This window comes from Cricetulus griseus, chromosome 2 (assembly GCF_003668045.3).
Source record: "Cricetulus griseus strain 17A/GY chromosome 2, alternate assembly CriGri-PICRH-1.0, whole genome shotgun sequence".
NCBI classification, from domain to species: Eukaryota; Metazoa; Chordata; class Mammalia; order Rodentia; family Cricetidae; genus Cricetulus; species Cricetulus griseus.
Window position 1 is genome coordinate 441,371,064 of NC_048595.1, and position 21,597 is coordinate 441,392,660.

Here is a 21,597-nt window from a genome sequence, read left to right on the forward strand (position 1 = left end):
TGCACGCTCCATGGGAGCCTCCCATGAGTCATACTCAGTGGAACTTGACTCGGCTCCCTTTCACTCACCCAATCGCACACCTTCCTCCCATCCCAGTGGATTGATTGAGCATGGCAGAGCATTCAGAAGCCAGTACATGTGTTAGACAGTGCCGGCTGTTCCGGAGAGATGGGGTTGAGGGAAAGGAAGACTGAGAAGAGCCACGGCCTGACTGGGCACTCATTCACAAGCTTGGAAGTGAGGTGTCAGAGGGAAGACAACAGCTATGTTCATGAGGGAGAGAGCAGAGAAGGACTGAGCACAAATGTGGCTGCTTTGCAGGTTGCACCATCAAGTATGAGGAGGCACACTCTATGGAGTGGAGTAAAAAGGTGTCTGTCTGCAGGGCGGACAACCTACCCGGAGGTCAACACATTAGAGAGAGACTCTTAAAGCTTTGAATAGAGTGAGGAAATTCTGACAAAATCTGGGTCCCCGGGAAGATATGAGGGGTAGCCATAGGAAAGCAGAGAAGTGCAACAGGGGGAAAACACCAGGAATAAAAAGGAGGAGAAGCTGCTGAGGGGAACCTGTCCATTGGAAAGAAAACCGTGCAAGGCAGTGGGTTCTACTGAACGTGACAGAACCCTGGTGTTCCTGTGAATTCTGCCCCTTTAGGTACCTATGCAGAGAGAGGCACATGGCTCTCAGGACAAGGCAGAGCCAGACTGCACCACCGCAGCTTCATCTGAACATTACAGCTACCCAAGCTGGCATCAGAATGAGGCAGAAAGCTTGATTATCTATCCTTTAGCACTTGACCTGGATACCCAGCCATTTTATCATTTTGTGTTCTGTCATCCACATGTGTGGCTGTGCATGTCCCTGCTAAGTGGGATCCTTCAAAGACCACCCTCTGCCTCCGCAGACACCCAAGGCATGAAGGAGGTAACAGATGCCCTGGGACCAAGCCTGCACCTCAGTCAAGCCCCGTTCAGTTTTCTTGCCTTCCAGCTCACACCACAGCTCATGATTCAGGCTAGAAACGTGGGCAGAAATCCTCTAAGGGAGAGCAGTATACAGAGATCTCACTGAGGCTCATGGTTGTCATTTCTCCACTGGACATGATGGCATCCACAGTATTGGGAGAGGCACTGTCCTTGTCCAAGCAATGACAGTGCTTACCATCCTTGAGTTTCACAGATGTAAGCTGGTGTGCGGCTATGCACAGATGTCCTAAGGAACAGTATTCGCTGAGTTCCACCCATGAATTATATACCCTGTCCCTGCCCTACCTCTCCCTTCACCGGGAATGTTAGGTACTGAGTCGGGTGCTATAGTACAGACCTCTGTGTGGTAAAAGGTGAAATGAATAATACCATGACATAGAAGCCTGTGGATCAAGAGAGCAGGTCTTTCTCAAGCCCACAGATGCCACCGCTCTGCTCCTCGTAGTTACAGGGTGTGGTTGCAGGCCAGCTGTGAAGAAACCTGTCTGAAGTTACTATGTAGTCCTTTTTTTATTTTATTTTAATGAAAAAGCCCAACTAGTTCCCATGTGCAAAGGCCTTGGGCCTTCCTCCCCAGCCACCCCACACATAGTAGGTAGATGGACTTGTTCTGCTCCTACACAAACATGGGCCTCATTTGAGTACCATTCCTGCCCAGCACCTGGTTTTGGGTTGGTTTTTTGTTTTTTGTTTTTGTTTTTGTTTCTGTTTTTATTTTTCTTCTTTGGGGATCTGCCACCAAGCTCCCAAATAAATACACAGAGACTTATTCTTACTTATGAATGCCCAGACTTAGCTTGGCTTTTTTCTAGCCAGCTTTTCTAACTTAAATTATCCCATTTCTCTTTAGCTATGTTTTGTCTCTGAGCTTTTTACCTTTCTTTATTCCATATCTCTTTCTTTTCTTCTTACTCCATGGCTGGCTGGGTGGCTGGGTGGCTGGGTGGCTGGCCCCTGGTGTCCTCCTCTCCTCCTTTTCTCACTCCCTGCCACTCGTCTTTTTCCAAGATTTCTCCTTCTATTTATTCTCTCTGCCTGCCAGTCCCACCTATCCTTTCTCCTGCCTCACTATTGGCCATTCAGCTCTTTATTAGACCCATGAAGTATTTTAGACAGGCAAAGTAACACAGTTTCACAGAGTTAAACAAATGAAACATAAAAGACTGCAGCACATCTTTGTATCATTAAACAAATATGCTACAGCATAAACAAATGAACACATCTTAAACTAATATCCCACAACAAGCACCTCCTTTTTGAACTCTTAATACTCAAGCTCCAAAATCTAAGACCAAAGAGATCATAAAAGAACTCTGCAAACCCACAGGCCCAGTGTTAAGCAAGCAAACGGCTTCCTTGGGCTGCCAGTGTGTCCTGTTGAGCTCAGGCCACACTTTAGCCCTGACACAAGCTCAGCTTCAGGACATACACCCAAAAGGGCTGGCATGCCAGAGCCATGGCTGTAAGGTCCTGGTCTGGCCCCTGCTCGGCACCCATATCACTGCTACAGAGTGTGAGCATCACCAGCCTCTGCGGTGTTGGACGATGTGGCCGTGTCTGTCAGCGGTCATTCTCATTCATTTAGATGGGCTCTCTGGGAAGAATTAGAGGGTTTGCACACAGGCATGTTCACCTGCCCACCTTCTGGATGGTCGTCAGACCGAACCCTTTAGGGTTAAGCCCTGCTCATCAGTTTAAAAAATGCAGAGCCACATTGCTTATACTGTAAGCTTAGTGCTGTTATTTTCAGAACGCTAAAAACTCTACACAAGTGTGTCATAGTGATCAGTGGCAGAGACGGTAGTGGTGGTGGTGGTCGCAGAAGTCTTACATTGAAGACCTGAGCATCTCATTCCTGGGTGGTGTCCCGGAAGTGGAGCTTGATGGCATCCACAGGATCAGGGAAGAGGCTGCGTGCCCTCGTCAGTGCAATGGCGGATGACTTAGCTGATAAGCAAGTCTGCAGGTTTCTCTTTCCCTGTGATTACACATGACCACACAGCCCCTTCCAGGCCAGTGCTAGAAACTCCTCATCTACTGAGGCACGTGAAGGGTCCAGCCTTGGCTTCTGGCTGTGTTTTCCTAAGCAGTGCTACCTCTGAGCAGGCACTGAGAATAAGGACGGAGCACACCCAGCCTGTGTATTCTCATGCACAACATTTAGCCAATGATAAACTCGGGAGAAGCTGCCCGTGCCCGATCCACAGGGGACGAAATGAGCCTCGGGAGTAGAACTTACCTTAAGGCAGAGGGGCAGGTAGTCTCCCAGGGTGTAGACACAAGCCTGTCTTCCCTTTCAAAACAGGTGTCTCCCTGTGTCCACCCAGACAGACCGGTGTGCACTAAAGCCCTCTGAGTTGCTTGGAGTCACTTTGTCCAGGTCTCAGCACTGTGAGAATTCAGGCTCCTGCTGACATTTGCGCGGCCCTGGATGGACGCCCACCTTGTTGTTCCCAGTGCAGCTCACCCAGAGCCTTACTCAATGCTTCCATTGTCCAGCCTCACGTCTAGCAGAACTAACTCCATTTTCCTCCCACACATCCAAGGGCCAGCAGTAAGTTGCAAACTTATTTTCCTAAGTTGCTTGGTCTGCGCCCACACAGAGACCCTGACATCCCACGCTGTCTCTCCTTTCTCCCTGTCCCCCCAAGCATTGATCGAAACCTAGTTTCCGCTGCTGGCTTTTGGAAGCCGGTCTGGAGTGTTGGCGGGTGTGTGGATCAGATCTCAGCGCTCCCATCCTGTGTGTGCTGCCAGCCCCATGCCGGTGCCCTTGAATCCAGAGGCACTCGTGACAGGATGGGCCCAGGCGCTGCTGTCTCATGAAAGTGAGCTCTTCATCCCACCTCTCTGTTCCAGAGCAAGAAGAAAACTTTGAGTTTATCATTGTGTCCCTCACTGGCCAGACATGGCACTTTGAAGCCACCACATACGAGGAGCGAGACGCATGGGTCCAAGCCATCGAGAGCCAGATCCTAGCCAGCCTCCAGTCCTGCGAGAGCAGCAAGAATAAGGTAAGGCCCTCAGCAGGCTGCCCCAAAATCAAGGCTGCTGATCATTAAATGGAAAAGAAGGCCCAAGTGGAGCCCCAGGTGGGGGGACAGGGGCGTCAGATGGCTTGTGTGGATGACAAGACCCAGGTATGCTTTGTGAGGAGAAAAAAAACTAAGTAATTGAAAAGATAAAACCACTTTGTATCTACAAACACCATGCATGTGTTGGTGTCCTGGCTTGGCCGTCTGTGTGTGGCAGGATGTCCAACATGAAGCCTTTGCTGTGGCAGCCAGCGCTACGTGGGAAGCTTTCGCCTCTCTCTGTAGGTGATGGAGCCTTTGGACTCTGCCTGCTTATGCGTCCATACTTATTTTTTTGTTGTTATTGTTTGAGGCAGAATGAATCAGAAAAAGACACATAGACTTAAAAGATGCCCTATTCTGCCCTCATAAATGTCTCAAATGTCATAGGGATACAAACGAAACGCAAAGGAGATAGAGTTTGGGCAAGGTGAATTTTCTGTTTTTTTAAAGTCTGGCGTATGTTTCATTCAGTAATTAAAAAGAGTTCTCCAGCAGTTGTTTGGCCAGAAATAAAAGTGTGTTCACTGCATTTTCTGGGCCACTGCTCGGCGATCTTCCTTATGCTGGCCCTGTCTTTCCCAGCCGGGTTCTTTCCATCTCAGTCTTTGAACCCTTAGATACGCAGAACCCTTTGCTGACCCATTGAGATTCTTGGTGAGCATTTTGATTTTTCAAACTGTGATCGACTGGAAACTGAAGAAAGACATTGCCATCACCTGCAGCTTCATTTATAAGCATTTAAAGAAAGCTCTGCCCGTGATGTGTGGCCAGCTTTGTCATTAAGAGGGGAGTCTGTTTTTCAGAGAGACGGGGTGTGTTATTTTATTATTCTCTTGAACCAGAGTAAACCAGACCACAGCCATTATTATTATTATTATTATTATTATTATTATTATTATTATTATGTAATTTGCCTCTCTCTTGGAAGACAGTTTATATATATCCAACTGGGAAGAACCACTGTCTTATTTGCAGCTCTCTGGATTCTCAGGGCATATCCCTCTCCACCTCACCCATGGGCACAATGACACCTGCCATCCATAGGCTTGGAATTCTAATTTCAGAGCAGGGAAGGGGACACATGCTGCTGGTCAGACAAGCACATACCCGGTATTGATGGAGAAATTAATCTCACACATTCCTACTAGAGCCACGCCCCTTCTTTATTCCAGAAACTTTGGCTAGCGTTGGCTTCTCCAATTTCAGTTCCTTGAGAGCTTCTTCCTTGTTTACTACTCTGAATCCAGACAGTAGGATGCCATGGACCAGAGGCCAATGCTAGCCCACCAAAGCTGTCCTCTGTATTCATGGGAAAACATACTTATGGACATGGCTTCCCCTGGGAGGAGGTTCCCTTGAGCAACTGAAGGACGCTAGACACAATCCTGGACAGCTGCTGTTAGAGAAGTACCTAGTATTTCAGCTCTTGGTGGATAACCCAGAGCTGACCCAGAAAGATAGACAGAGCAAACAACCAGAGAGTCACAGACCTGTACAGATACATGGAGAAAGAAACGGGGAGATAGCTAGACCTCTCCGCGTGTGTGGCACCCCTAGATGCCAATTTGAGTTGTTAAGTGTTTTCTGATTCCTAAAGAAAATAAAAACACAGTAGTACATAATGCTGATTAAACGAGAGAATAAATAAATGATAACTTACTGTTACAAAGTAGCAAGCAATAAATTGTTTCATATCTGTCTGTTTAGCACAAGATACCTCAATTTGTGAAGAATTTGAACATGGAACAGAATTTATTCTAAGTTATGAAACTGATCAACTTTTACTTTAACTATAATATCAAATGGTTGTTGATTAAATAAACCTTTTAAAATATTCATATCCTCTCCCCCTCTGCCCCTTTGCTTCTGGGATTTCATCCTTGCTACATAGTCTGGCATGTGTGTAGAGACTTACAGGAAGCATGTTCTTTGCAGCACTGTCCAGGGTTGAGGATGCCTAGAGCAGTCTGAATACATAGCCAAGGAACTTGCTATTTACTCACTAAGGGGACTCCTATGCATGCATTTAAATGATGAAGTTGGAGGCTCTGTTGACATAAAATGGTATTACTAGGCAGGGAAGGCAAGCTCCAAAGCAATATATACCTACCCATCTGGCTTTCCTGCAATGCCTGTGTGTACAGGTGTGCACAGAAAAACAGCCAGAGGTCTCTGAGCGACCAAATCCTAGTTTATAAATGCTCCTGTCTTTTCCCATATTTTCTAATGTTGCTGCAATAGGTGAACCTTTAAAAAAGAAAAATCTCTTCTGAGGACCATAAAGTATGCTTAAGAATGAATGCCCCTGCCTCTCTCCGATGAGTGACTGATTCGGTAGCAACTGAGGGATCCTCACATGAGGGAGAGACTCTCCTGGCTGTGATGTGCTGTGTGGTTGGCGATTTTCTGATGAAGAACCAGGAGACAGCTGTACGCACGCTGATTAAGGCCTGACCCTTGGCTGATACACAGATTATTTTCTCCTCACCCTTTAATCTTCATACCAAGTAGCTGTATGCTATATGCCCATGAAGGTATATTAGCCAGCTACATTCTCCAAGTAGCAGTCTCTGATTCATTCACAAATGATGGAGGTCTGACCACTTGGCTCATTTTGGACAGAGTCCATCTTAGCCAATAATCCTGACATACGACCTATCGCTCTCCCTCAGTAACTTCCCTAAGACATCAGAAAGGGAGTCATTGTTTGGAAATTGCACACAGCTGCACCTGTGCATAATCTATTTGTTTTTTTCTCTGACACTTAGAGGATGTGTGGATTTCTCCTAGCTACTCATATCTTGCATTTTCTGTCTTCTTTGTGCCTAGTCCCGACTAACCAGCCAGAGCGAGGCCATGGCACTGCAGTCCATCCGTAACATGAGAGGGAACTCGCACTGTGTGGACTGTGATGCCCAAAGTAAGTACACGGGGCTGACCATGCCCCTAGATTTGTATCAGCTATGGCATTGAAGGCTTGACATACTTGAATTTGGGTTTTGTTTGAACATGGTGTCCTTCACACAGCCTTATTGGTGGAAGTGTGCCATTTCTTATACATTGGACTGCTGTGTGCCCTGCTTAAGCCTCAGGCATCACAATGGGTGAAGGACTGAAACTGTAATTACTGCATCCCTTGGAGTAACCCCAATAGGTCATACTTTCTGTTGTATAAAAGGTAATATTCCTCTTTAGGGTGAAATTTCCTTCTTATATCTGGGGGGTAGATAAAGCCTTGCATGTTAAGTGAACTTTGCTCATTTGGATTGTTACGTAGGGTGTGGGTGCGGAAGTTAGTGAGGGGAATGCAGTTCAAACAGGAGGTGCTGGCTCAGGTGAGGGATAGCTGGGAACTGAACACACCTGTGTTGTTGGTCACAGCCCAGTGGGCTCAGTGGGCAAGGCATAAGCCCCACCCATGACACATGGTCTACAGCCTTGGGGAAGGAGCAAAAGGGACCTAGGTCTTTGAGATCTTCAACCTCAAAGCAAGCCTCCCTCCAGAGTTGACTTGTCAGAAGGGCTCTGAGGAAGAGTGGAGAGTGAGAAAACAATGTGACTGGAAGCTGCAGCCCCAGGGGAGGCCTCCCTGGGTGAGCCAAGAAAATGCATGGCAACTCAGGCTGGAACCGATGGAGATGGTGGAGACACTTGGGGTGTTGAGGTCTTTACGCATCTGTGGGTGGGGGTGAACTGCCCACATCTCACAGCAGGAACAGATTCTGAGATGTTTGGTGGGGGAGGACTGCCTGACCGCACCAACCATCTGAGACAAGAACAGCAGAGTGGGTCAGAGACCTGCAGATGGATCGTGAGCATCATCTCTCGAGACATGGAGGGCCCTGGCCAGCAGGTTGTCCAGGCAGCCTGGCTGACCACAACCCAGCAGGAGCCCATCCTCAGGGCAGGCAGGGCAAGCTCTTCCCCTGACTCCTCTGGGCACTGCTTTAAAGTCTCTCTCTTTGTTTGCATCTTTACATTTTACTTTCAAAACGTGAGATGGGGAGAAAAGAACATTTATTTGAAGTGTGTTTTTTATCCAAAACTTTCCTTAAAGCAAACTTTTTTTAAAGCATAAAACCTGAGACATATTTAAAAAAAAAAAAATCAAGAGATTGATGTCTGTAATTGTTTCCAGAGTGCAGCTAGAGATTCCTCAAAAGGGAACCAGTCTGTGGCTTTACAGGAACTGTGGCATGTGGCAAATTGGAGGTCACAGGTCCTTCCTTAGAGGAGCTGGGCATATGCATGCTAAGGGTGGGCAGGAGGGGGAGGCCATGAGACCAGACTATAGACAAAGCCACAGGAGCAAATGGGACAGCAATGGTAAAGACAGAGTTGGAAGCTTCAGAAACAGAGGTTTGAAGGCCATTCACCAAGTATGCTGAATCCAGTCCACATGGGTTGTATTCTTGAATTCTCAAGAGTGACAGTTGGTATTGTCATGGGCCCATTGACAGGAAGGGAAGGAAGAGTCGGGGACCACAGTGGTTTGTCCAGGTCACTGAGGTAGCAAGCAGTACTGTGAGATTCAGCCCATACCCTTCACCAGCCTGTTGCTTCCTCGGAGGCCCTAAGGTGCTTGGAGAGTCATGTAAAAGAAGTTCATGAGGAAGCAGTGAGGAATTTGAAGTCTAAATATCCAGCGTGGTGCAAAGTCCGGGAAACAGATGCTCGTAGCCCACCCTGGCAATGAGATGTGAGCATGTTCACAGGGTGCCAGGGCAGTGTGAGTAAGAGCCTCTGACTGTAGCAGTCCCTTTAGGAAGGAGGTCTGTACAAGAAAGCGCAGACACCAACTTTAAAGGTATCCCCTCTCCAGGACTCTGGGGACTGAAATCAGAGCCATCCCTCACCTAAAGGGTGACATCTGTTGGCGGTGTAACAGACAGTGTGACTCTGGGTAAAGCCCCACCTAGAGAGTCTCGCTGGTCCATCATTGCATGTGGGTCACCCTCTGGGTGTTGAGGGTAAGGCCCGAGTATTTCAGTACAATGTGGAATCTGAGGCCACAGTTGCTGCGGGTCACCAAGTGTCTCCTCTGCACACTCAGCCCGTCCCAGGACATAGTTCCCAAAGAGGACACAGGGCCACCTTGGCTGTGGACTTCTTGTCTATAAAGAGAGATTCTGGTCCAGTGAGTTTGGAAAAGTCAATGGTGTTCACATCTCAGGCCAAGGACCATCACTATATGAGAATTTTGCCCTAGAGGGAGCTTGCAGCCTGGCCCAGCCCAGCTTTCAAAAACCCACTGACAGTGGAAATCTCTGTTGGGGTACCAGTTGCCCAGAAAAGGAGCTGGGAATCCCAGAGCTTGGACACACAGACACACACAAGCACACGGGGACCTCACCAGTATGCCAGACCTTCCTGACAAGGCTGAGAGGTAGCCCAGCAGCCTCTGACTCCCGGTTCATGAAGCTCTGTCATTGCCAGTGCTGCCCATGCAGTCAGGCTGGAGCCCTGTTGGTTCCTAGTAAATCTTGTCTCACCCACCCTCCTTGCCTTCTACCATCCCTCAGTCCCTTAGATATGGGCTCTGCTATAGCGAGGCTGCTCCGTATTCGCCCAGATATAATGTGTTGTCACAGCCTCTAATGCCCATAGCTGACAGGAAGTATGGACACACCACTCGCTGCCCAAAGCACACAACAGGGTCTGTGATATCACCTTATTACACTGGTAGGTGGCCAAGGGAGCTGTCCTCGGGGAAGGTAATTCTACCTGAGATGGAAGGGAGAGCCGCATGCCAGGCAGTGTTGTGCACAGATGGGTGGAGGCAGCCAGTGTCTCACATGAGGCAGGGGAAAGGGAGTGGGGCTCAGTTCTAATCCTGTCTGCAAAGACTTCGGACTTGATCCCAGTGGCGTGTGATAGCAGAAGCAGGTTTTAAGTCTCCAAGTTCCATGATTGGGCCTGCCCCATTTCATGGCTGCTGTTGGGGGGTGTCCTGCTAGGATTGGGATGTGAACGTACAGACCTGAGCTTTGACAGTCCCACCATAATGTGTGGAGATAGTAAGGACAAGAGTGGGGACTCAGATCAAGGAGAAAGGGTTGAATTGGAGAGAGTATCTATGGGGATGATGGAAGAATGAAGGTTGACTCCCCAGGTCCTGAGAGAACACTGGTGACATTGAGAGGTAGTAAGAACCCTGATAGAAGAAACCATCATCGGGGCAACTGATGTCCAGGAGGTCTGTGCACAATGTTCCAGCTGGTAAGCAAGGAAGGGTAACAGCTATTGACAGTTGTTATAGTTTGGGTTATCACAAAAGCCAGAGTCTCTTCCTGGGTTTGCCAGGAAGAGAGAATGGCATCGGAAGAGAAGACATTACAGGAGCCAAGGTGAGGGCCAATATGAGGGGTAAATGCTGGAGAAAAGGCTAAAACCAGGGAGAAAACCCCAAAGAGACATTTAACTTCAACTGCTTCTGAGTTCAGCATCAGGAAATGGGCAGTGGACAAGAGGTCAACAATGGGCTGAAGGGTTGTAGCCATGGAGGTGGCCGGCAGCTATGACAGCCCTGTCTAAGGGGACGGCAGCAGAACAACAACCAAGCTCTGAGGGTTGCAGACACCAGGCGAGAGCCTTGCTGAGTCCAGCCTGCATCCATGCTGTCTTCCATGCTGTCCCCACTCATTGCTCTGCTCATCTCTGTGACCACTAGATACCTGACAAGAAGCAATATAGGAAAGGCAGTCCATTTTGACTTCAGTTTGAGGAGCTAGAGTCTGTCATGTGATGGGGGTGGGGGTCCTCTTTTGGGCCAACTGTTTGTTCATGTCTCCATGGATCAGGATGCACAGACAACAGGAAGTAGGGCTAAGCTCCAAACCTCAAGGCTTGTCCCACTAGAGACTCACTTCTTCCACCTAGGTCCCGCCCTACAGAAGGTTTCACACCCACCCAAAGCAGCTCCACCTACTGGAGACCAAGTGTTCAAAAGTGTGAGCCTGAGGGAGACATTTCATATCCAAACACGGTCATCTGCTGCTGCCTAACGTAATCCTTTCTTGTCTTCACCTGTAGGCTGTATGGTTCTGTACCCTGTTCTCTGTGCTTCTGTTTGAGGCCTTCCCTTCAGAACATCTCTGAGATAATAGGCCTCTCTTCCAGGGCCTCCTCTGAGATATCAGTCAGCCACCTTCTTGAGTTGTGCTGATGTTTAATAAGGGACTTGCTGACATTTGACTAACCATTATTCAATCTTCAATGGTCATCTTCTCTGTAGAGAGACCAGGAAATCTCCCCAGTTGGTTAGATCAGTTTTTGCTGGCTCTTCTAGTAGACTTGAATAGATGCCATTTCGACCTGTGTGAGTTTAGCCTCTCTTCTGATAGCAATGAGAAGCAGTGCTCATCAAGTTTGGCCTGCCTTTGCAAAACACCTAGAGATTGTAAGCTCAAAGCCAGCCTTGGGACCATATCATCACACAATGGCAAATGTCCCAGGGCCCCCAAGGCCATTCTTTATACAAGCCCATCATCCTACAGAACTGTATCCTTGTCCTGTTAGTCCAGCTTAAAATATACACCGATCACTCCTCAACTCAAGGTCGAGGGGGTCAAGGGAACTGGGTCCTGATATAGCTATATTACTTGCCCATTCACTTGCCAGTAACCATGGAACCCAGAGGGTTGCTGCAATGGGTACCCTTAAGTAAGACCACACCTTCTCACAGGAGTGTGCCTCTCCCATCTTTGAAATTTGCTAACCCAACCACGCTGCTCTAACAGTAGCAGAAGGGGTTATAAGGGCCAACGCCGCCTCCTGACATGACCTTGTCTCTGCTTCTCGCTCCATCATCAGTGGTCCACAGTGGACATGACTTTTTTGTCTGATGTGTCCCCAGCTCTGAACGATGCTGCTAAAGTACTAGAAGAGGTATCTCTGTCCAAGTGAACACTAGTTGAGGGGAACTCTAGATTTGGAACAGCTGCCAGCAACGTACCATATTTTCCCTGTCACCAAGAACATCCCTAAGTCATGTGCCTGGGGACTGACTGAATGCCTGGTCAGTTGTCCCTGAGAGTCCAGGAACACTGAGAACGAATGGTGGCGGTCTGGCTGAAATTAACTCCTGTTTCTCTTCCTGTAGACCCTAACTGGGCCAGTCTGAACTTGGGAGCCCTCATGTGCATCGAGTGCTCAGGGATCCACCGGAATCTTGGCACCCATCTGTCTCGGGTCCGGTCTCTAGATCTTGATGACTGGCCCATGGAGCTGATCAAGGTGATGTCATCCATCGGGAATGAGTTGGCCAACAGCGTGTGGGAAGAAAGCAGCCAAGGACGGACAAAACCCTCATTGGACTCCACAAGGTAGGAATGCTCAGGTGCTCCACCAGCAGCTACACAGCTGGGCATGACCTCGGAGGCAGCTGCCGCAGTGGCCCTGGCAACCTACAGGAATGTTGATCAGCCTAGTCTGAAAGCATCGTATTTGAAATTGGTCTGGAGCAGACTGGATGATTCAAACTCCTGAATTTTTTATGTTTATTTTTAGGCCTTGGGGATTCCTCTCCCCTCTTGGAAATGTATTAGGCTTCTAATCTTATGAATATATTACTTTAATTAATATATTTCTAATAGGCACAAGCTGTGCTAACACTAATTATAAATTTTTGATTCTTTGGTTTTGTGTTCTTTTGTACAACCTTGGTAAGCATCTTGTGGGTAACCAACCCCCTCACCTGCCCCTGCCAACAAGTGAGTTTATGATTTAAAAAATGTATTTTATTTACTAAAATATACTTCTAACACAATTAATTAAGTACAGTTAAGCATAATGTGTGGAGACTCCTCATTAATGCTAATTGTTACCCAGGATAAAAAACGAATTTATTTTGAGGCCATTTAGTTTCTCATTTTTCATTCACAGCGATTATAAACCATTTTTGAGGATATGCATACATATTTAATTCCCCCAAGAGGTGGCTGAAATGGCCCATTTTCAAAGAAGTCCCATTCCTTAGTAGCAGAGGAGTAAGCTCATCCAGTTAGTCTAACCAAGGACATCCAAGGGACTCGGGTGCTGGGTGCTCTGTGTGCCCACTGGCCCCTCCCCCTGACACAGGGGCTCAAAGCTGCTTCTGCTTCGTTTCTCAGAGTAGCAGGAGGAAGAGGCATTTGTTGTGCTCAGCATCTGAAGTTTGTTTGTTTTGCTGGTGATGATACAGTCAGAGCCTGAGAAGCTATAAACCAGGAGTTAGGCTGCACATCCAGGATCCTAGCCAGTGATCTCGTGAGACTTGCTGACTTGCTGACTCACTAACTGCAAAGAAATTGTGGCCACCCCTCTGGTGCACATCTGGAGCGAGACGGCATACATTAATCCTGTTTGTGTTAGTCATGGTGGGAGGGTCAGGAATAGAGGGCCAGCAAGGTGCTTAAAGTGCTTGTTAAAACCCCATAGGTTTGCTGTGACAGCTCCTCCTTGTATGAGTTAGTCTGTGTAATACAGTTAGGGGTGGTTTTTCTCACAAATCAAAGAAACGCCACCCTTTGAGAAACTATTATCTTTCCTGACTTAACACTCACCTTGGAAGTCAACTGGGCTCTTCACTCAATCATAAAACAGGAATTTGTTTTGTAGTATCTATTTTTTTCATAGTGTGGTTGAATACCAGTCTGAAAATGAAATGGTGATTGGCAGTTAAATTGTTTGATGTCTGAAGAAAAACATTGAAATTAGTTAGAAAAAAATTAACTTAGGGCATTTTGACCATTTAGGCTTAAAAGTAACATATAGACTATGTTTAATGCCATGAGATAAAATTTCTTGCCATTCTCTTGGAATGTAGAACAACAAGCTGATGTGTGGTTGTCTTAGTGCACCCAGCAGTGAGTGGCTGCTCTCTGCCCTGAGCTCTGGGACTATGGCTTTCTGCTCTGCCCAGCACTGTACCCTTTACAGCTTAGAGACAGGTGGGAGGAGCCGTCCCCCTCACAAGTAGGGTGACTGAGGTTGAACCTCTCACCTTTGGTCACCATGGATATTCTCAAGAGCCCCTCTGAGCCAGGACTACTCCCAAAGGCTGTAGTGATACAGCGTGATGACCATGGCACCTTTGAAGGTGACTTTGGAATTTCTGGATTTTCAGACAGGCATGAGATTTGGGGGCTTTCTTTTCTTGTCTTTGGTAAAATTATCCCAGGAAGTTTTTTGTCTGGTTAAATTCAATAAATATTCACTAAACACTCATAAGAAAGGATGGGTATCATGGATCAGCTGAGGACGCCGGGTCTGGGAAATTCACAGCCACGGGTGATTTCCAGGAGAGAGGCGTGGGGGGATGACGCAGCCTAAGCAAAGGCAGGCAGGCGGGTTGTACCTGCAGCATGCATGTCCAGCAGCATGCCTCCTGCAGGGCTGGACCTCCTCAGAACAAGAAACAAGGATGAGTTTTCTCTGGGAAGCTCTTGAGCTGGGGTGGCTGATACCAGAGGGATTTGGGTGTCATGAATAGTCTGTGATTGTGTTTGACCACATTCCATCTGTTCCTGGGAACACTGAAGTCAGCATCAGGGTGATTGGAAAGGACCTAGACAGACCATGATAAGGGCCAGCTAGAAGGTTACCAGCCTTAGAGACACCAGCATAAATGAGAAGTTCCACAGTCCATACATAGTACAGTAGAGCTCCTGCCACCTTCTGCCTTCAGCACCTCCCACCCTTTCCCCAAACAGAAACAAAAGCCTGGAAGTCTGGGCTAGAATCAGTCTGAAATTCGCCCTAAGAGAGTTGATACCTTGTCTAGCTACTGCCTATCCGAGATGCCCTGTCTCCCCACCACCCCATCCCAGGTTTCCTACCTTCTCCATGAGGAATTGAGGCCACTTAATAGAGCATTGGGGGGCCTGAAACTAGTCCTAAAAAGACTAGTTTTATAAATGTTGATGTTAGTTCAAGGAAAACTCAAATGTTTTATAAATGTTGATTTTATAACTCAAATGTTACTCTTTGAAACAAGGGCCCAAATGTTTTCCCAGGGAACTGGGATCTGTTTTGAAGTGATTCTGGAGATTTATTCTGACTACAGAATGTAATTAAAAATGTGCTGCTCATATACAGACATGTACACACACACTCACTCTCCAGCACAGAAACACATATGCACTCATACCCCAACACACAGACACATACACGTTTATACACCCCAGCACATATATACATATAAATACACTTGTACACATAGACACATTCTAACACACACACATACACACACACACACACACACACACACACACACACACACATCATCCACATACTCAACACACACACATATACACACATGTGCATAGACATGCTTACATGCACACACGCGCGCGCGCACACACACACACACACACACACACACACACACACACACACACACACACGCACGCACGCACAGCGTATCTTTCTGCAAAGAAACAGCCAGTCCCCTGAAACAACCATGCATTGGCATCATCCAGGACCACAGGCAGGTTGGGAGAACAGGCGCCTGGCACAGCTGGCTGGCCTTCTGCCTGTTGTCCCCACACCCCTATTAGGGCAGCTCTGGATGGCCTATAATTGGTTCCAGCGATCCTCAGCCGCCCTGAGAACTGCCGTTCAAAGTTGAGCAGCATCGTGATCAATCGGAGCTGACGACAGCTGAAGCGGTATTGACTTCCCGTTCCTAAACAGGGGGATCATTAGTCAGGGAAAGCATCTTTTAATTACTCCCAGGAAGCGGGGAAAAAAAAATCTTTTTGGATGGATTCTGCAACAGCTGCCATTTTTTTCCAGTACATTCGATATTAAATTTATTGTCGCAGGAGGGGAGAAGATGCCCTCCACCCCTCTGTAATGGGGGTTTGATTTGGAGAAAGAATCGTGTTACAGAGGAGATCGATGTGGCAACAATTAACTACATCTGAGCTGGAATCAGAACCCCCCCATTGCTATTGATACCATTTAAGGACACACTTAAAATATTGATTGTAAATGGGGATATTGAGGTGTTCATAGAGGCAGCGACAGGGGACAGTTACCTGAAATGGGGGTGCTTTATGACCTTCAGTGGACGTGTGTGTGTGTGTGTGTGTGTGTGTGTGTGTGTGTGTGTGAGAGAGAGAGAGAGAGAGAGAGAGAGAGAGAGAGAGAGAGAGAGAGACGCTGTGTAGTAAACAGTTGGAACAGCTGCATCTGGAGCCACCAGGTGCTCAGGGCTCTGGGTTCCAATGTGAAGAGACTGTCGCTGGAGGGAGTGCCAAGATCATTGGTGACCCTTTGAAATGAAAGGAAAATAGTGTAAAGACATTACGAGTCAGGTGACTGCTGATGCCATGCACAGCACACAACACGGTCACCTGGCACTCAGTTGTCAGATGTTCATGTTGCGTCCACACCACCTGGCTCCTCCCCTGAATGAAGTGAGGCTTGGGATTCTGCAGTACAGCAGAGCTGGTGCAGCAAACCTCTGTGACTCCTGTCCCCGAGTCCATGTTTCCAGGGCTAGTCTGCACCATGCTGACCTGTCCCCCTTCTTTGCCACGCCCTCTCATGCAGACACGGATCATGAAGGTGACTTCCTAATGGAACGAGGCAGAGAGCCCTCTGGACAGAAGCCAGGAGGCTTGGTGGTGTAGCTGTCCCCACTTGGCTAGCTTCCTATCTTTGTCTCCCTGATGGCATCTGGCCTGGGAGGGTCAGCGGGGACCATGCTATTTACATTTTAGTGCAAGTAACCTATTTATGCGGTGCTTGGCACCTGCTGGCTTGGGCTGGGAAATCAAAGGAAGTTGGAATGCCAAACTGTGTTTTCAATTCCGGAACAGCTAGCTCATGAGAGAAACTCTGAGCACAGGCAAAATCACCTATTACCACTTTGATGCCACTTGGAAGGGAACATTGGTGGGTTTGATACTCGTCCGTCCTCTTCCTGTTTTGGGCATCCTCCCCACCCCTCTTTCGTTATTTGTAACTTCATCTCCCTGCCTAAACTCCCTTCTTGTCTCTGGCCACCGATAGGAAGATCAGGGCCCACATCAGAAACCTGCGTGGGAGAAGACTGGCCACACACTTCCAGACCCAAGCAGTCTGCCCGGCAAGAGGAGTGCCACTTGTCTTTGATTCTGCAGGGCCACTTTCATCTTATTTATGCACACAGAGATATTGATAAAGGAGAAATGTATCCAAACTGAAAATAATTGGATCCCCGCAGCTGACTCTGAGATATTAAAAGCAGCCCCACTTGGCCATGCCTTTGTCTTGTTAGGTTTGATCATAAGATCACAATATAGTAATCTCAGGCTCAAATTTCTGGCATAAAGATATGCTGTTCTAAATGTGGCCTCAGGGACATGACTGCCCACGCGGCCCAGGGATTGTCTCCTCTGATTATTTTTCAACAGTTCTTGGCCTGCTGGGGTCAATGTTTTGTGTCTTTTGAGTGTTTTCTATGCTGGACACCTTTCTCTATTCTCTTTCTTTAAAAAAAAAAAAAAAAATGGGGAGGGGGAGAAGTAGGAGACAGAAAAAAGGGCCTTTGCTGGGCTGACCAGAGTCCATCTGCAGTTGGGTGGCATCTGCTCCCCACATGTCACTTCCCTCATTAACAAGCAATTGAATTAATTAAATGCTACTCAGAACACGCATAACAAGCTACCGGCAGTGTCCAAATTAGCACTGATAATCAAGGATGATTCCCTTTATTATCTTGCTAAGTGGTGTGCACACTCTGAGCTCCCTGTCTGCCCTCATCTATTTACATACCCCCAGCTTCTGCCTTTGCACGAGGAGGTTATCTTACCTAGTTAATTTGCCACGATCACCAAGCATGGCGGATTGATGCCTGCCTGGCCACCGCCGCCACAGCGTTCGTGTGGGGGAGGCCCCCTCCCCGGCTGCCCTCCCCCAGCCCCAGCCTTTGTAGCTCAAGCTCCCTGATAAATTAAAGGCCACCCCTGTGGTCTCTCAAGTGAGTAATAGAGGCAGAAATTTCATTTTGCAACTGGCTGATTTAATGATCCGAAGGGTAATTAATGGCCTGATTATCTTAATGTTAAATATGTCCGGCAGCAATTACTGTGACCTCCCGCTTGTCAAGGTCCGGGCTGTGCTCTTCTTTCAATTAAGTTCTCTGGGGCTTAATGGCATGAATAAACTCTTCTGATTCTATCATCCTGGACGCAGAGGGTTCAGGGAGCTGGGGGCTCGTTTGGAGTTTTAATCAGCCTGTCTTCTTCTCTGGCGACCAGAGTTAACAGTTATAACAAGGGCAGTTTAACTTTTCTTCTTTGCCCACGCAGACCCCCTCGCACGCGTGCACACACGCACAGCTTTTATCTCGCTTTATTTTGCCGTGTTTATTCCAGCGCTCTGAGGGAGAAAGCTGTTTGTGGAGGAAGCCGCTGTGCTTCTGAGGCCTGTCTCTTCCAATATAAATTACCATGTGAACGCTGTGGTTTTTCTGTTTGACAGCCTTAATTAATTGGCAGGAGCCCCCCGAAAATGACAGTGCCACTAATTGCAACTCAAAGTGAATTTCTGTCACCATGGCATGCCTATCGGTGGCCATGCCCCAGCCCCAGTCACAGAGTAAGGCCACCCTCCCCGGCCCCTCTGTGTCCAGCACAAGCCCAGCAGTGGCAGACTCCTGAGGAGCCAAGGCTTTGTGGGCGCACTGTCTACTTGCAGGAGTGACATTTACTGCCAATAAAGTTTATACATCCACGGCTCTACAAACCCAACAGCTGCTTGGGGACCTCCGCTTTTACTTTAGATATTTAGCAACTTCTCTTAGCAGCCGAGTTGGAATCTGACCGAGAGTGCCATAACTCACTTGCAGCCCTTCCTGTCTGGATGGGCCTCACTAGCACATTGCTAAATACGCTTGAGTTTACTAGAGCACTGGGCCCAGATCCCAAATATTCTACTATAAATATTAAGCCAATTAGGAAAATGTACAGATGAGGAGTACATTAGCACTGCTTTAAAAATAATACCTATAGATTACAGTGACAAGAAACAGCACTTCCTCACATAAGCCGAGGCCAGGGAGCTTGGTGGGAATCTGTGCTCAGACAGGGAGCTTCTCGATTAAGCTCTTGTCATGAGAAGGGTGGTTTGAAGAAGAATCTTCCTAAGCTTAACCATAAAGGGTCTAGGTTTGCAAACGATGCCTGTACTCATATTTGCCTTTGGACAGGGTGGTGTGCGGAGTTTCTTATGCCGCCTGCTACCCAGGAGCCTGGTTATTTGCTTGATGGCTGTAGGAAGCCAGTGTGAGCTGGAAGCCATCCTCCCTGCCAGAAAGCAATCCTGGGGTGGAACCCTATGTTGTTGACTCTCTGAAATGTATCCATGGAGACAGTTGAGGAGATTATGGATGTTCAGCTTTCTCATCATGCCCAAAGGATGCCTCTCGGGCTCCTCAGCCAGGTGAGCCTCTGTCCACTGGGGAGAGCTTGTGAACTATTTTAGGTTTGAATTATATAGCAGGAGCCAACAAATGCTTTCTCTTGATTCTTGTGACATCTTCCAGAGGCTCATGTCTTTCAATGCAGTTTCGGGGTTCCATATGGGAATTGTTCCTCTCTCTGTCCCCATCATGAAAGGGAAGGAGGATAAATATGCCTGGTGTCCCCAGTGCCCTATGTGATTTTCCTGATCGTGGAGAGATTGTCTGTGTTTTGAAAATGAGGACAAGGCAGGCATGGGATTCCCGTGACCCCTGCTTGGGCTCACACTGATCCCCTGAGCTGGAATCGGACTCCTGACACCATCCTTATTCCTGATGTACCTGTTCCTTCTTGGCTGAGTAGCTCAGGAAAGATCACATCCATACAACAGCAGGAGAAGCTGCGATGTTAGCAGTGGCCAGCCCAGCTTGCACTCAGTCTCTGTCCTTAGCCTTCCTATGTCTGGGTGTGGGCATTAGTAAAGCTCTTTGTATATGGAATTATGTCCATGGTATCTTCCCACTCGTAAGCTGTTGAAGCCTCACTAGGTAAAGGCTGAAAGAACAGTGAGGTACCCTTGTTTCTGTTTGCTTTCATGTGGCCAGCTCGAACTCATACTCTGCTCAGGAATAAGGAATCTTCATTCTCTACAGCCGGCACTGATATTAAGTACTCATGAAGAAAATGGCACTGAGAACCTTGAACAATTTATCAACCAACACAGGTGCTGCCAAGGTTTCCACACCCCTACACCCTGTTCCTGACCTGGTCTGACCTCGCTCTGCTTATGTCCCTGACACAACTCCCCACTTCTCTTTGGAAAAAAAAAATGCTGATGCTGCCACGCTTTGCCCATCATTTTGTATCTGCACGATGAAATGTGGGGCTGGGCCACAGGATTGGTAGTTCAGCACCTTCTGTGATTCTGGTTTTCAAAGCAAGGGCATTTGATCCTTTGTAAAATGAAACTAGTCATTATACCTACCCACTTAATCATGTGGAGTTAATGCTAAGAGAAAATAACATTTATGAAATTTCCTAGGCCCCTTTTTATCTAGAAAGTGCCCTGGCTTTGTTCCTGGGTCCTGCATACTGCCAGTAAGAGGGACAGGTGGCCTGTACACTCTCCCCTGAGTGACATGGGAAATGTTATCAGTGCTTGTTCTTCTCTGTATCTATACACTGGCTTATGCAGCATCAGTGCCACCTAAAATCAAACATCCTCAAGACCCACCCCAAACCTCTGCAACTGGCATCCCAGGGGTAAAGTGCAGTGATGCGACTCTAAAACATGCTATAGTCCAAGAAGCTTTTGTTTCCATAATCAGAATGTCGATAACCCTGCCTGTGGACTTTCTGTCTCAGCCCAGGCCTCCAGATAGCTTTCTGTAGTTCTTGAGAGCCAAGCCATCTGTCATCCTTTGCCACATTCCAGTCTTGCCTGGTATGTCCAGAATGTCATCCCAGCAAGAGTTACAGCCACAGAGCATCCCTTTGCCTCTAGAACAGGGTTCACACACTATGTTCAAGTGGCATTTTTCTTGGGAATGCAAGGTTGGTTCAACAAACACAAGTGCATTCACACACCTGTATAATATACCACAACAATCATCTCAGGAAATATAGCAAATACTTCTGATAATGCCCAATACCTTTTTGTGATCCCAATACCCAGCAGCCTTTACAAAAAGTGCAAAAGGGAAATTTCTGAATCTGATGAAGGACGTCTATGAAAAACCACCAGGTCTCCCCATTCTTAGGTGGTAAGGTACTGGCAACTTGTTTTTTGTTTTTTCAAGACAGGGTTTCTCTGTGTGATAATCCTGGCTGTCCTGGAACTTATTTTGTAGACCAGGCTGTTCTCAAACACACTGAGCTCCACCTGCCTCTGCGTCCCAAGTGCAAGGATTAAAAGCGTGCTCAACCTCCATCCGGCAGTACTGGCAACTTTTATCTAAGCCTAAGAACAAGACAGAAATATCACCACTTCTTTTCAACATTGTGCTTGAAGTTCAAGCCAGGGAATTTGTCAGAAGAAAGAAACCAGATACATCCAGATGAGGAAAGAAAAAATAAGACATCTCTACCTGCATGCATGAC

The 21,597-nt window shown here is 47.5% G+C and overlaps 1 protein-coding gene across 9 annotated transcripts in view; it reads left to right on the forward strand.

Moving 5' to 3' along the window:
* Agap1 (ArfGAP with GTPase domain, ankyrin repeat and PH domain 1) overlaps positions 1 to 21,597 on the forward strand; it is a 459,921-nt gene that overhangs the window by 386,592 nt on the left and 51,732 nt on the right. For 8 of the 9 annotated variants that reach the window (XM_027397516.2, XM_027397517.2, XM_027397518.2 and 5 more), the window contains 3 exons: positions 3,849 to 4,003; positions 6,896 to 6,986; positions 12,168 to 12,390. In XM_027397516.2, coding sequence (XP_027253317.1) covers positions 3,849 to 4,003; positions 6,896 to 6,986; positions 12,168 to 12,390 — 469 coding nt within the window. Of the gene's footprint in view, positions 1 to 3,848; positions 4,004 to 6,895; positions 6,987 to 12,167; positions 12,391 to 21,597 lie in introns of those variants that run through there. The other variant, XM_035441116.1, reaches the window with a different exon arrangement.